Source organism: Globicephala melas, chromosome 4, assembly GCF_963455315.2.
Source record: "Globicephala melas chromosome 4, mGloMel1.2, whole genome shotgun sequence".
In the NCBI taxonomy this organism is placed as follows: Eukaryota; Metazoa; Chordata; class Mammalia; order Artiodactyla; family Delphinidae; genus Globicephala; species Globicephala melas.
Genome location: NC_083317.1, coordinates 67,620,169 through 67,635,123, shown reverse-complemented (window position 1 = coordinate 67,635,123; position 14,955 = coordinate 67,620,169). Strand labels below are relative to the sequence as shown.

At 36.8% G+C, this 14,955-nt stretch overlaps 1 protein-coding gene across 3 annotated transcripts in view; it reads left to right on the top strand.

Annotated features, from left to right (window-relative positions):
* Positions 1–14,955, top strand: part of MIX23 (mitochondrial matrix import factor 23) — a 28,974-nt gene that overhangs the window by 8,767 nt on the left and 5,252 nt on the right. For 2 of the 3 annotated variants that reach the window (XR_011377421.1, XR_011377420.1), the window contains exons 2-4: positions 948–1,073; positions 5,832–5,978; positions 10,653–10,712. Coding sequence is in view for 1 of the 3 variants with exons in the window: in XM_030858224.2 (XP_030714084.1) it covers positions 948–1,073; positions 5,832–5,978; positions 10,653–10,712; positions 12,838–12,888 (384 nt within the window). In the remaining 2 variants the exon portion in view is untranslated. Of the gene's footprint in view, positions 1–947; positions 1,074–5,831; positions 5,979–10,652; positions 10,713–12,837; positions 13,158–14,955 lie in introns of those variants that run through there. The other variant, XM_030858224.2, reaches the window with a different exon arrangement.

Here is a 14,955-nt window from a genome sequence, read left to right as displayed (position 1 = left end):
GAAAGAAAGGGGTATACTACTAGAAACCTTTTCTAGAGTTTATATCATCTGCAGACAGAAGGTAGCTGATGCCCAGCCTTTGTCTAGTGACAAGTGAAAAGAAGTACCCTAATCAAAATGTGGGGAGAAGGGACTATGCTGTGTTGGTATACTCATCAGGGTCTTTCTAAGATCCCTGCCCTTTTGGTATTATTTTTATTTTGATTGGGTTTTGAGAGTTGGAGCCTCTTTTAGAGGAGAGAGATCCTTGGGAAATGTGAACTTGGGTAACTGAGAAAAGGTAAAACTACTTGTTCTATGAACAAGAAAGCCACAAAGAGATTTGATTTCTTTTCTAGCAGTATACTTTATTTTTGTTACAAAAATAATACACAATCGTAGTAAAAAACTAAGAAAAAGCCTGAAAGGAAAAAAAGCTTGAAAGGATATAGATTAACGTCTGCACGTTAATCACTGCTGATAGTTTCTTGTGTATCTTTCTAGAAAATTTCTGTCTAGCACCACATTTTAGAATGATAGACAAAGAGGGAACAGAGCAAGCAATGATGCTGGGTTGTTTTGGACAAGTTGGGGTAATCAAATTCAGTAGAATCCTTTATTGGCTGTATGCTGGAGATGGAAAGAACACAGTGTTTGCTGAGCACCGTGCCGGAACATGGGGTTTACAAATGAATGAAACCATCTTTACACTTAAGATGATCACAGTGGGACCAAGGAAAGAGTTGTGCCAATTGTTAGAATTACTATTACATAACCTACCTCTCATTCTTGTAAAAAAGATTTTTCTGTGGTTGCACTATATATAGTGTGGTTTCCCCACTCCTAATTCACAGGGTTGTAACATATCCAAGAGCTTTATTTATTTATTTAGTTTTGCTTAAATGGTCTTTTTTTAACCACTTAACTTTCCATTCAAGTTACTATTCTTTTATTTTAAATATATATAGGAATTACTCAAGGTGATGAGGACGATTGATGACAGAATAGTACATGAATTAAACACTACGGTTCCAACAGCTTCCTTTGCAGGGAAAATTGATGCCAGCCAAACCTGTAAACAACTTTATGAGTCTGTAAGTGTATCTTTTGAGTCTTTTCTTTTGTGCTTCCTTTATGCCTTTCTCTGTAGGCAAAATAAGAAAACAATTGACATAATTAAACTGTGGATACAAGAATGGAATCTTCATGTTTTCTTGCCCACACCTGAGGGTATATATAAGTTTTGATCTGGTTTCTACAAACTAAAGAAAATGTGTGATCTTAAGTACAAGTCTGGGAAGAGACAGTTCTAAGGAATGAAAGCAGCCTTTTTTTGACCCCCTCCTGAGCAGCCTTTAACTTAAGGAAAGCTTATGCTTCAAGGAATGAAGGAGAAAGTGAAACAGTCAAGTACAATAAAACAGTGAAACAAGAGCAGGGTCTTTGAATGAATCAATCTTAAGAAGCTAGACACCTGATTTAAGGAAGAATTAAAACCCTTCACACTTTTTATCAATATATCTTCTATCTTCCCTGACTCATCAGGAAAGGGAAAAGAAGCATTTGGCAGGAGAGAAGGAAAAGCCACAGATAAATTGTCCTTTTCTGAGGCTTTGATTTCTCAAGTATATATTTTTTCATTGCCTCTTAAAGATCCTCTTTATTTCTCTTTTTTAATTTCTAAAAGTGAAAGGAAATAATGATGTAGCTGAGCATTTTTTATAGCTTACTTATATTTTTTTCATTAATTTGGAAGCTGATATATGGCATTTGCTTTTTTAGGCTCTACCAGAAGATTACTGTATTACTTAAAATCTAAAGTCAATTTCTCAATAATGAAAAAAAAATCAGTTTTGGATAAACTTATTCATATCACTTAAATTCAAAGCATTAACTGCTGATTTTTTTTCTGCTTTTATGTGAAAGTATGTTACTTTGTTGAGTGGTCAGGTAATTCTTGTGGCTTCATAAAATTGTAGGGATGGGGGCTTTAAGGAGTAGACTTCAGTATTGGGAGTAGAGAGCATGGGTCCAAGGCCTAATTTATTATGAGGTTGTTTGACAGTTCACTTAGTTTCTTTGGGTAGCTCTGTCTAAAGAACTATTGGTAGAAGTTTGTAATGGCTTTAGTGATCCACCTCACTACCCATATATATATAATCTCTATAATCTATTCAATTGTTTCCATTTAGAATCTTTTTATTAACCTAGAGGTTTATAGTATAGCGATTAACAACATGGATTCCAGATCTAGATTAAATCTCACCTCTGCTACTTCCTAGCTGGGTGACCTTGAAATAACCTCTGAGTTAGTTTCCTTATTTGTAAAATAGTATCAGAAAAGTATCCGGTCAATTGTTAGAGGATTAAATGAGTTAATATAAAGTGCTTACTGTACTAAATGTTTTACATATAAATGCTTGCTGCTTCTCTTATTGTTGTTATTATTTCTTATTCCTTTGTTGAACCAGGATAAACTGGCATGCTAAATTTGGAACCTTTCTGTTTTAGATATTCTTGTCTATGTGTTTGGGTTTTTCTTCATCTGTATTCTAGAGGGATCCAGCAACATGAATGTATGTAAAGGATTATTTATCAAGTAGCTCTGTTCCAGGGGTCGAGCCTGCAATAGAGTACCCATGCTAACAAGTACCACTGAGTTCCGTTAGATATTGTCTCAGTTAAGAAGTGGAACTCTGTGACATGTCCAAGTTGTTTACGGTCACCCTGACTGTCCTTAGTCCCTGACCCTTCCTTTTATAGTCGATGAAGGAATATTTGCGCACTCTAATGATAATACTTATTATAGATAATACAAATTATCTAATGATAATACTTCTTCATAGGAGAATACTTCTTCATAGGAGAAGATAAGCAAAGTTATTTTAGAATTTAGAAATTTAGAATTTTGATTTTAGAAATTCCAAATTTTAAAAGTATAATCTTAGTAAAAATGAAATAATTTCAGTAAGATTCCCTTATTAGAGCATATTCCCTCAATATATGAAGTTTTCCTTTATTGTTCAGTTTCAAGGTAAACGTAAAAATCAATACTGAACAGTTAAGGAGTCTATGAACTTGGAACAGTGCTTTACAAATGCAGAACTGTTACCAGTGTCATAATGATTGATTTAGAGTAATTCTTAAAGCTATCTCTTTAATATAATGAACTTTTGGACTATGTTTAAAAAATATGCTTCTTACATCCTTTTGTCAGAAGTTCTGGAGGAAGATTTAAAACACACAAAAAATGCCGTGACAAAAACTTACTAACTTTTTTTGCAATTGAGGTATAGTTGATGTACAATATTATATAAGTTTCAGGTGTACAACGTACTGATTCACAATATTTAAGTGTTTTGCTTTTAATGATAGTTAAACTAAGGGTCGTTGTTAGGATTCTAAAATGATGTTTGGGAAATTTAGAATCAACCTTTGTTCTAGAAAGAAAAACACCAAAAAACTATAATCAGGAAAATGACATTCTGTTTCCCTTAAAGGCAAAAAACATTATTTTAAAATAATGATTAAAAGGTAGTAGGTGAAAATTTCAGACTAAAAGAAGTTCTCAAAGTTGTGGTAAAATAAAACTGGGAAGTGCTAGATATACCCGCTTTAGACTAGTTTTGAATCATTCTCCTGCCCCACCCCAAGCGTCTTCATTTCAGAATTGCTTACCCCAGATCAAAGGAAGTATGGTTATGATATGGTTATAGTTCAGGATTTTTCTCCTCTAACCAAAGTTTTACTTTACTGAGTTTCTTAATTTTATCTCAGTTCCTTTATAAGCACTTTAGGTATCAGAAATAATTCTCTTATGACCAAATCCTCAAGCATCTGATACTAATGAGCTAATAAGCCTGGGTTCATGTTATTTTTTCTCTAGTAGGCTTATGTCACCCCATCTGTTACTAGTTATCAAGCGTCCTCATTTCTTTGACATATATGTACAGAAAGAAGTCCATGCATATTCCTCTTGCATATGCTGTTAGTTTTGAATTTTATTGAAGGATGGTCATGAAAATAGACCACAATAATTGATAATACTGAGTAAAAGGTGATTTGCCCAGTAATTCCTGTTCACATAGGAGTGGGTTCACAGTGGGGCTAATCTGAAGGAAATGTAAGCAGGTGAGGGTAGGAGGGTAGTCTGCATCTAGAAGTGTATCCACAGGTAAGGGGCCAAGCTAACAAGGGGAATAATGGAGGAAAGCCCAGCCAAGGAAGGAAACTGTGTGGAGAGAGACCAAAAGAAAGATACTGAACGTTTTAATAAAATGTACAAAATTTGAAATTGATTTTAAAATGCAGATAGAAAAATGAGAATATTGTGATAGACTCCTAGTTAGTACTAATGCTGTTTCACTAATTGCTGGGGGGTTAGACAAAATATCAAAGTAATTAAATAGCATCTGGTATCTGAGCAATGTACTGAGTCATGTTGCCTCTAAATTTTAGAGGTGGAAAGGATATTAGTGATTATTTACTCATAATCCATAATTTTCCAAAAGAAGAAACTGAAGCCTGTAACAGAAGCAGCATATTAGCTAATAAATATGGGCCTTGAGGCTGTCCTTGTGAACCCTAAATGTTACACTGAAAAAAATTAGCTTATTAGAGAAATATACTATAGGTGGGATTAACGTCTGTTATGAAATTCCCTCCCTTCACATGGGTACAACTTTTAACTAATGCACTTTTAGTATTCCCCTCTAGAAATATAAAGGTTTATTCTTTCCTGGCGTGTATTAGACCAGTAGTTCTCAACCACGGGGTCCCAATATGACCATTTAAGAGCTGTATTTCAAATAACTTATGAGGAATGCTTATAGAATGGTTGTTAGTCCCATATTTTATATAAAATATATATAATGGGTTATTTCTATACAGCCATCACTAGCATAGCATTGGGATATTCCCCCTTCAGAGGGGAGAAGGAATGATATAATGTGATTAAATGGAGCAAGCCAACACTTAAATTTTAGTTGGAGGTGAACTACTGTTACTATGCACCATTAATTATAATGACGATTGCATATTATTTTAGTATTTTGCTCTGCCTCCACCCCAAGTTTTTGGGGTATCTTCAGAATTTGGCTATGATCATGGGAGTATGTTTGAATTGAAACATGACTATCATAATTAATGAAACAAGGCAGAAAATAGATGCAAATTATTGTATTGGATTTGTTACATTAAGATGAAGGCTGATAATTGCTCTGTTGGGCATCCTTTACTCTCCGTCAGCACACACAATTGATGGAATCGGTGACCTCCACTTCATGTACAATTTTTCCTTGTTAGTACTTAAAGTTTAAAATCTTGAAAAGGGTTCTGTCTGACATAGGTAAATGTAGCATTCTTTGTTTTTCTTTCTTGTAACTAAGAGCTTCTCTATATCACTTACTTTATAATTTTTGGCACTGTTGACAACATGAGGCTGAAAAAAACAATGAAAGAACAAAAAGAGAACAGCAATAGGAAGTGGCCCAGAAGGTGTGTGAGGGTGGGTGTAGGGTAGAGGAACACACAGGTACAAGAATGGGAGAGAAAGGAGTGCAGGGAGGAGACTGAGATGAATCAAAGCACAGCGCAAGGAGTGCAGGAAGAGGAGCAGGAAGGCCTGGGAGCTTAGTGAGGAAGAGGACGGCCCAACCTCTTCACTTTCAGCCTCACAGCTGCTGCCTTTGAGCGGGCTCATTCAGCACAATCTTCTCTTCCACAGATTCAGTTTTTAAAAACTGTTTTAGAGAGTATTACATTTCTGTAGCCTAAAAAAGTTTTTTTAAAACACTGAAATGTGACAAATTGGTGTGATTTTTTTTTCTCATTTCCTTCTTTTGTTCTTTTAGTTGATGGCGGCTCATGCCAGTAGGGACCGAGTCATAAAAAACTGTATAGCTCAGACCTCATCAGTAGTAAAACAGCTCCGAGAAGAGAGAGAAAAGAATTTGGACAATTTAACATTATTAAAGCAACTTAGAAAAGAACAGACAAAGGTAAGTTGAACAGGGTTTACATTTCTGAGGCAAGGTTTCCAAACTTAGCCTTCAAAATAAAGCCAGTTTTTAATATGAAAAACTCAGAGTAAGAGATGGTTATTACTTAAAACCAAATGATCAGGAGATTAGTACTTCATTTTTAATGGACTTTATTTTATTACATTTCAATACTAATTGGTAAATTAATGTGCATTTCATGAACGTGTGGAGTGTAGCAAGTTTTAGCTAAAAGAAGCATGTAATCATGTTATTTCCATTCCTTTACATATTCCACAAAGATACAAGGATTAATATAGACCAACACCACATCGAAAAATCTAGGGCAATCACATCTGTATCTATGTTTTGAAGCTTGACTTGAGAAGAAACGTTTTTTAAATATATTTACATTTTGAAAATATTTACCTCTGGTTTCAGCTGTAGAAATCTGCTGAAATGTAATATAGATATTTAACTTCAGGATATTACCCCCTTCCGCCATAAAAGTATAGTACTATTTAAATATAACCAGGGCCACCAGAGCCTCATTATGTTTATTTCTTTGCTGTGGAGAGGGTGGTAGGGGTCTTTGACTCTTTTCAGACTCTCCTTTGTTTCCACTTCATCTCCCATGCCTGCCATTTTCCCTTTTAGGAGAACACCAAGTGTCCACTGAGTTCTATGTCAGAGCAAGCTTTATTTTCCCAAAGTCAGCCGTCATGTAGATGGGGTGTGGACCTCAGAGTAGAGTTAATGAAGCAGAGCTATTTCTTTATAGCCCTTAAATGTGACACGTCAAGAAAACAGTTGAAATGTCTGCCATATTTTATTTTGTGGACTGCATTGCTGTCTTTTGAGGAGGGTGGGGGTGGGAGGGGGCCTTCAGGGGTAACTTTTTATTCTGATACAATTTCAAACTTACAGAAAAGTTGCATGAACAGTACAAGGAAGTCCCATATACCCTTTACCTATATTCACCTATTTACATTTTGCTCCACCTGCTTTACAGTTCATTCTCTCTACTCTTCTTTCCCCCTCCATCCTTCCCTCCCTCTTTCCCTGTCTTCCTCCCCCTCCCCCATACACATTTTTTTTCCTTTACCATTTTGAAAATACGCTGGGCACATTATACTCCTTTACCCCTACATATGTTGGTTATTTCCTAAGAACAAGGGCTTTTTCTTACATGACCACTGTATAATTATCAAAATCATGTCTGTATTTTAAGATGGTGTAATAGGTGACTTACTGATCCTTACATGTCAGGTGACTGAAAATCCAGTGTGATATGGAATCATGTTTTCATACTGAACAACTTGTGAAGTTTGCTCTTTGTTTAGTAGATGTAGCCAAACTTTGAAAAAGGGATCTTGCTGTCTCTCTCAAGCCTTTGTTCTTTTGCTGCACACAGGTGTGCACTTTCTTAGTCATCTCATTGATGCAGTGTGTTTCACTGGATACAGGATTCATCCACTGTCTTTGCTGTTCTCTTTGCTCATGACAACTGCTTCAGCCCTGTGTTCCACACCTGCTCATTCATCAGCCAGTGGTGGGTTCTTCAGGCAGTGAACTTAGGCTATAATGGTCATCTTAGCCTACCCTCCATGTTGATGAAGGTTTATAGATAAATTATAGAAAGCTGGTTAAGATCTAGTATTTTTGGATTTTGTATTTTAACAGGCTCTTGAAGTATTGACAAAGGAAAGTGCAGGGCAGGGCTGTTAAATCAGAAACTGAAAAATGATTATTTGCAAATTAAGTCAGACAAAGAATAGAGTGACTCTTGTTAGCAGAGTGCAAAGTTCAAAAACCAGTGTGAGTGTTTGTGAGTGATGTGTCACACAATTTTGTCTGCCCTCTGTTCTGCCCATTTGCCTTTAGAGCCCAGCACAATCACTGCAAGGAGGAGTTTTAGAAACCAGCCAGTGAGTTAACGAAAGGTAGTTTTCTGGCCTGTGATATTGCATAGGACTAGAGTAGAAGTTAACCATGAGTAGTAGTATTTAAGCAAATAAGGAAACTTGACTTTCTTTTTCAAGTTTGCTATGGAGATTATAGAATCAGAAAGAGACAGCTCTTGGAGATGTTCCAGCTCTACCTCTTCATTTTCTATATATGGAAACAGACTTAGAGATACTGACATCCCCAGAGTCACAAGCTAGTACATGGTAGAACTGGGACTTTATAACCCATCTCATCTTACTCTAAATTCAGTCAGTGTTTTTACCTTAAGTTGTGACTAAGAGTCAAATTCTGATTACTTTAGTGAACAATTTATTTACATACAGTGATGCCCGTCTGAAAGTTCCCAGTTCTTTACCTGAATCCTTACCTCAGAAAAAGCACATTCCTTGCTGGAACTATATACCTGCTGTCACCTCTTAGTAGCTTTGAGACGAAGTTTACCTGTTTAAGACCCAGAGCCTCAAAAACAACCATCTCGGGACTTCCCTGGTGGTGCAGGGGTTAAGAATCCGCCTGCCAATGCAGGGAACTCAGGTTCGAGCCCTGGTCCGGGAAGATCCCACATGCCGTGGAGCAACTAAGCCCGTGTCAATGAAGACCCAACACAGCCAAAAATAAATAAATAAAATAAATAAATTTATTTTAAAAAAAAAACCAACCATCTCAAAGGTAGCATTTTGTTGTTGGCACTGAAATTGCATTAGAAGCTGGCTGTAATATCTGCGGTGTTCAAGAATAGAAAAAACATGGATTTTAAAGGCAGACAGCTCTAAAGAAATAATCCCACCTACCATTTGGAGGTTTTGTAACCTTGTAAATTAATTGTTCTGAAACTTCTGATTTTCAGTTTGTAAAATGGAATTGATACATAGTAACTTCTTACATTTTCTTTTTTTGGTGAGGATTGAATTGTATAATATATGTAAGAGCTTGCATATTGACTGATAATGAAGTAGCAGTTTCTTTCCTTTTTGAGTCGCTGGGACTCCATATTTGTTATATTAATCCTCTTTACAATATCCCCCCCAACCAGTGGTTTCCACCTTTTGTTTAACCAGTATTAAGGGGGTTGGGGGGATATACAGTCTTATGTGGCAGTGCATTCTCTTTTTGGACAGTTGTAATTGTTCAGAGATTTTCTTACTTAGTGTGAAAATCTGTCTCCTTGTAGCATGTAATTACTGTTCCTTAATCTTCCCTCTGGATAAGTCTAAACCCATTTCTACACAAACATCCCTTTAAATATTTGAGAGCAATTATGAATACTGTCTTAGTGGTCTGTTGTAACACTGTTCTTTAAAGTTGTTACTTCTTTGGCAGAAAGTCCAGGCTCTGACAGCAGTGAAGCTTTAATGATTTCTGGGTCGATATAACTGATTAAAATCTGAAACCAAGGTTGCTGTGATGTAAGCAGGCGGGCTTCCTCAGGCTTGTTACTACTCCACAGCACATTAGAAATGCAGTCCTTCCCCTTGTTCATGGTTTCAATCCTATATACTGGCCCATATTCTGACAGCAGTTTTGAGTCTACGAAGGGAGTTTACAAGGAGCGTTGGATCAGTACCATATCCAGTCTTATTAGTGTTATATGCATATTTCTCAAACCTCCTGCCTGAGCTGTACTCCTAATTTATGGTTAGGTTCTTTGGTCTGGGTGCCTAACTCATGGTTGCCCAGAATCCCTCTGGCATTTTGTTCCCAAATCTCCTGGCCTGGGTCTTGACTTTGGCCTGAAGAAATCATCCTGCTTTTAACCTCTTGGCTGCCTCAACCTGTACTGCTTTTTTTCTCCTAATTTTCCTGAATATTTTCAGGTTCTCCTGGAATTGGTTAGCTTCTTTCCTTTCAGGTCTCTCTGACCAGAGGCGACTAGGAGTATGATGGGCCTGCCATCTGGACCTGGCAATAGAATTGGCTACGTTTTTGATGGAGTGATTAGGTTGGCAGTTAAAAAGAAAGCTAGAAAGACTAGCATTTTTAGCCTCACACCTCTGGCTGTACGGTTAAGATATGGAAAACTCATCCCTTTCTCAATTACTTGAGCTTTATATATTCTTCTTCTCTGTTTTTCTTCCTGTTTCTTTTTTCTTTTATTCAAATCAGGTTGCCACCTCCTTGTCCTTTTTTTTGTTCGTCTGTGCTATCTTTGCAAATCTATATGGTAGGATCAATAACTAGAACTGGAGTTATTGAGTTAAAGGACATGTGAATTTACATTTTTGGTAAGTCTTACCAAATTGCTCTCCATAGAAGTTGAAACAGTTGTACTCCTACTAAAAATATGTGTGAGTGTATCTTTCCCCATACCCTCACTAATACTAGGTTTTATCAGACATCAGATTTCTTGTATTAAAATTTTTTTTGTCATATTATGGCTTAATTTACATTTCTTTATACATGAATAAAATGGTACATTTTAAAAATAGGTTTATTGGCCATTTGTTTTCCTTCTGTGAACTACCTGGACATTTGAGATTTTTTTTTAAAAGCTCTCAAGGTGATAATAATATGCAGCAAAGCTTGAGAACTACGGCTTTATAAGATATAGCAACTGATTAAATATGAGGAGAACAGCTATGTCAAAGAAGGTTTTGAAATCTGGCCTAAGTATTACCATTAATATGGAACGCAGGAGCAGCAGCTGGTTTTGTTAGGAAAACATAGAGTTTGGTTTTAGTTCTTTAATTTAAATTTTCGTAACTTCATTTTTGTTTTCCTTTCTTGCAGTTGAAATGGATGCAGTCAGAACTGAATGTTGAAGAAGTGGTAAATGACAGGAGCTGGAAGGTATAAAATAATGTTGGTTCTTGGAGAGAACTAGGAGGGGAAGCAGAACTAGCAAAGGGAAACCAAGGGAGGGGGGAGGCAAAGAGGGCCTTGGGCACTTAAGAATAATAAAGATCCTTCATTTACAAGCAATTGAAGGCTTTAACTTTTTTTGGGGGGGGGGTGCAGGTTGTGGTTAGAATCCAAGTTAGAGCCATCTTACAAAAAGTAGCTTTACAGTCATATGGTAGAATTGCATGATCGTCATGGGAACAGAATTGGAGACATTCTGTATGTTTCCTAATACTAATTATGGGCTATTTGATATTTAGAGTTATTAGTTGTTAACTTAGAACCTTCAACCAGGTTATTTGTTCAAGTTAGCTTTTCTGAGCTCACTTCCCATAAATTTTCATATCATTATCCTTCACATTTGTTTGTTTTCTAACATATCTGATCGTGAAACTTTGTATGTAGTTTTACTGGTATTTGATAATAGGGCTTTTTATGGCTCCTAGATTCACATGCTCCTTATTACCACCTACGTGGTTCTAATTAGGAATTAGATTGGGGGACCAGGATCCCAGGACTTTACATGTAGTTAAAAATCACAAAATTCTACACTATTGATACTATGTATAAAATAGATAACTAATGAGAACATACTGTATAGCACAGGGAACTCTATTCAGTGCTCTGTGGTGACCTAAATGGGAAGGAAATCCAAAAAAGAGGGGATGTATGTATATGTACAGCTGATTCACTTTGCTGTACAGTAGAAATTAACACAACTTTGTAAAGCAACTATAATCCAATAAAACTTTTTTAAAAAATTACAAAATTCCTGCTTTAGTTTTCTGAAAAAGTATGTCTGCATGTCCTCTCTAAAACTTCAAAGATTTCCAAAGGGCAAAATCTATTAAATCTGAAAGAATGAACTGAAGATTCTGTTTTACCCTTTGAAATTAACCAATGGAATGGGGCTGGATCCAGAGGGAGGCTAACTGAACCAAAAACTGGAGTGTACTGGGCTTCCCCGGTGGCGCAGTGGTTGAGAGTCCACCTGCCGATGCAGGGGATGCGGGTTCGTGCCCCAGTCCGGGAAGATCCCACACGCCGCGGAGCGGCTGGGCCCGTGAGCCATGGCCGCTGAGCCTGCGCATCCGGAGCCTGTGCTCCACAACGGGAAAGGCCACAACAGTGAGAGGCCCGCGTACTGCAAAAAAAAAAAAACTGGAGTGTACCAACTTGCAGAGCCATGAATAAACTGCGAAATACAAATCGATTTCTTTTGCTTTATCACATTTCTTTATCCTATCCTCTTTGCCAAGATTTCTTATTTCTGCCCTTTCCACCTATGTGATAAGGTGTTTGCTCCTTGAAAGCACACACATTTTCCCCCTTTATCAGACAAATGGAAGTATATTGTCTACACTTTGTTTTTTTCCCTTAATATATCTTGGAGATCTTTTCAAATCAGAACATGAAGAGCTTCCTTATTTTTTATGCTTGCTTATATCCCATTGAATGGATGTACCAAAATTGTTATTTGACATAGTCCCACATGACACATAATAATAGAATGTTCTTTTAACATTATGATATGTTATTTGTTTAGTTTTTAGGAAGCAAGATAAATAGAACAAAACATTATATAAATTTATACAGTTTAGCAAAAGACTGGACTCCCTTCAAGTATATCTCCATGTAAGAAGGATCTGGCACTCATTTAGAAAAGCATGACAGATATCTAAATAAAATCTTCATTATAAAAGGATTTTTAAAAAGCTTTATCTTAAAGGTAATTTAGATATTTTTGTCTAACTGTCCAAAATATGTCCAGAATATGGAACTAGCATATTTGTTAGTTTACCAAATAAGCTAGCTTGTGATGATTTTTTCCTTGAATAATTTAAATTTTATTAAAATATTAAAATTATCATATAAATGAATATCAAGGCCTTCTTAGCTCTTAGCACCTAGTAAGTCAGTTTGAACCAGTGAGGAAACACCTCTGTTTCCTAAACCTGTTGACCTGGGACAAGAAAAGGTTATATCCACCTGACCCATGCCAAATTTAATTGAATTCCAGGCCTGATTTATACAGGATGACTCAGTGACCTTTGTTTCTGTTCACATATCTTAGGTGTTTAATGAACGCTGCCGAATTCACTTCAAGCCTCCAAAGAATGAATAAAAAGATACTTTTTTTAAAAAAGGACCGGGTCATCTCATAAGAGTTAAGCATGACAGACATCAACATGGTGGGCTTCCCAGGAAGATTTCTGAGCCAACAGTCCAAGACCTTTTGTTGATTTCAGCCCCACTTACCCAAGACCTCAAGTATAAATAATTCTGATAATTATGGAGAAATCAACTGCTATTTTATACTGATTCTGTAAAAAAAAAAACAAAAAAAAACAAAAAAAGATATTTTGTAACTATTAAAATAATTTTCTGACTCAGTGTACATAATTATTTGATTGTTTTCCGAGTTGAGGCAGTAAGTTCTTGTAAGAGAATTTAAATACAATTTCAATATCTGATTTGATTTATATTGTACCTTTTTGAATTTTACAAATTTATTGGCATGAGCATAGACCTTTTTGGTCATTGATAGTTTTATCTCTTTAGGTTTATTGCTCTTAAGTTAAAGGGCAGTAATATAGGCTGGATACTGTCCAAAGAAATTCTCTTAGTACCTTAACTTAGCTCGTTTTCATATGCAAAAACTAATGTTGGGTGGAAATATTTTCCTGGATAATGTTTCCGTGGACCATGAAAAGGAAAGCAAAGTAAAACAAATTCAGAAAATGGAAAAGTAGAGGAGGGCTTGCATAATGGTATTCTAGTACAGGATGATTGTATTCGTTTTCTGTTGCTGCTTAACAAGTTTAGCAGCTTAAATTCACCCCTGTTTATTATTTTAGAGTTCTGTAGGTCAGAAGGCTAGGAAGCCTTGACTGAGTTCTCTGCCTGGGGTCTCACAGGCTGAAATCAAGTTGTGGCCCAGACTGGGCTCTTGTCTGGAGTCTCCAGGGGAAGAATCTGCTTCCAGGCTCATTCAGATCCTTTCGGTTGTAAGAAGAGAAGTCCCTGTTTCCTTGCTGCCTGTCATGGGCCACTCTAAGCTCCTGAAAGCCACCCATATTTCTTGACACCATGGTCCCCTCCCTTTTCAAGCTAGCAACAGTGCATTGAATCCTCATTCTTGGAGTCTGACTTCCTTTTCTGCTATAGACAGACTGCTTTTAAAGGGTTTGTGTGTTTATATTAGTTTTACCATAATAATCTTCCTTTTTATTACCTCGAGTCAACTGATTACAACTTTAATCATACCTGCAAATCCCTTTTCCTGGGCAATGTGACATCACAGATGTAATGTCTCATATTCACAGTCTGAGGGATTAGGGTGGGACATTTTGGAGAGTCATTCTAGGACTCTGCTTACCACGATTTAAACAGAAGCTTCCTGGCTCTGGCACAGTTGGATTGACCCAGTGGGGTTGTGGATAGGCTTGTGTGTTCAGTATGTTGACTCTTATCAGGTGGTGCACTTGGAAGTGAGCAATAAATGTATAAAGTGCTCACCATTCTTTCAAAAAAAGCTTTTGAGCATCTACTGTGGCTCAGATACTGTGGTAGTTGTTGGGGATATTGATAAACAAGACCTACTTTTGTTAAGATTATAATGTCTTTTCAACAAAAAAATTTCCTAGTGCCAGCAGTGAAAAAGATTTTCTGTAGGACTTACCTATTAATGAATGGTGCATGACAGAAAGTCGATGTTTAATAATTTTTGGATGGATGAGTGAATTGAAAGGATACATGTGAGGATAAAAATAAAACTGAACAAAGATGCTCAACAGGGAATTCAGAAACAGAATCCTTGGAAAGGATTCATAAGAGCCTTTCCAGAATTTCACGTCTGCTAAAGTATTATCTAGAAAATCCAATTTTAGCAGGATGCTTGACTCATTCCAATGTACCATATTATGAAAATGTGCAATTATGATAGTATGGAGTGACTTTTAGTATAAATGAATAATAGTATGTTTAGTTGTGATGAATGGCATTTTAAGCCTTCAACTTTTTTTTGCGTTACGCCGGCCTCTCACTGTTGTGGCCTCTCCCGTTGTGGGGCACAGGCTCCGGACGCGCAGGCTCAGCGGCCATGGCTCACGGGCCCAGCCGCTCCGCGACATGTGGGATCCTCCCGGACCGGGGCACGAACCCGCATCCCCTGCATCGGCAGGCGGACTCT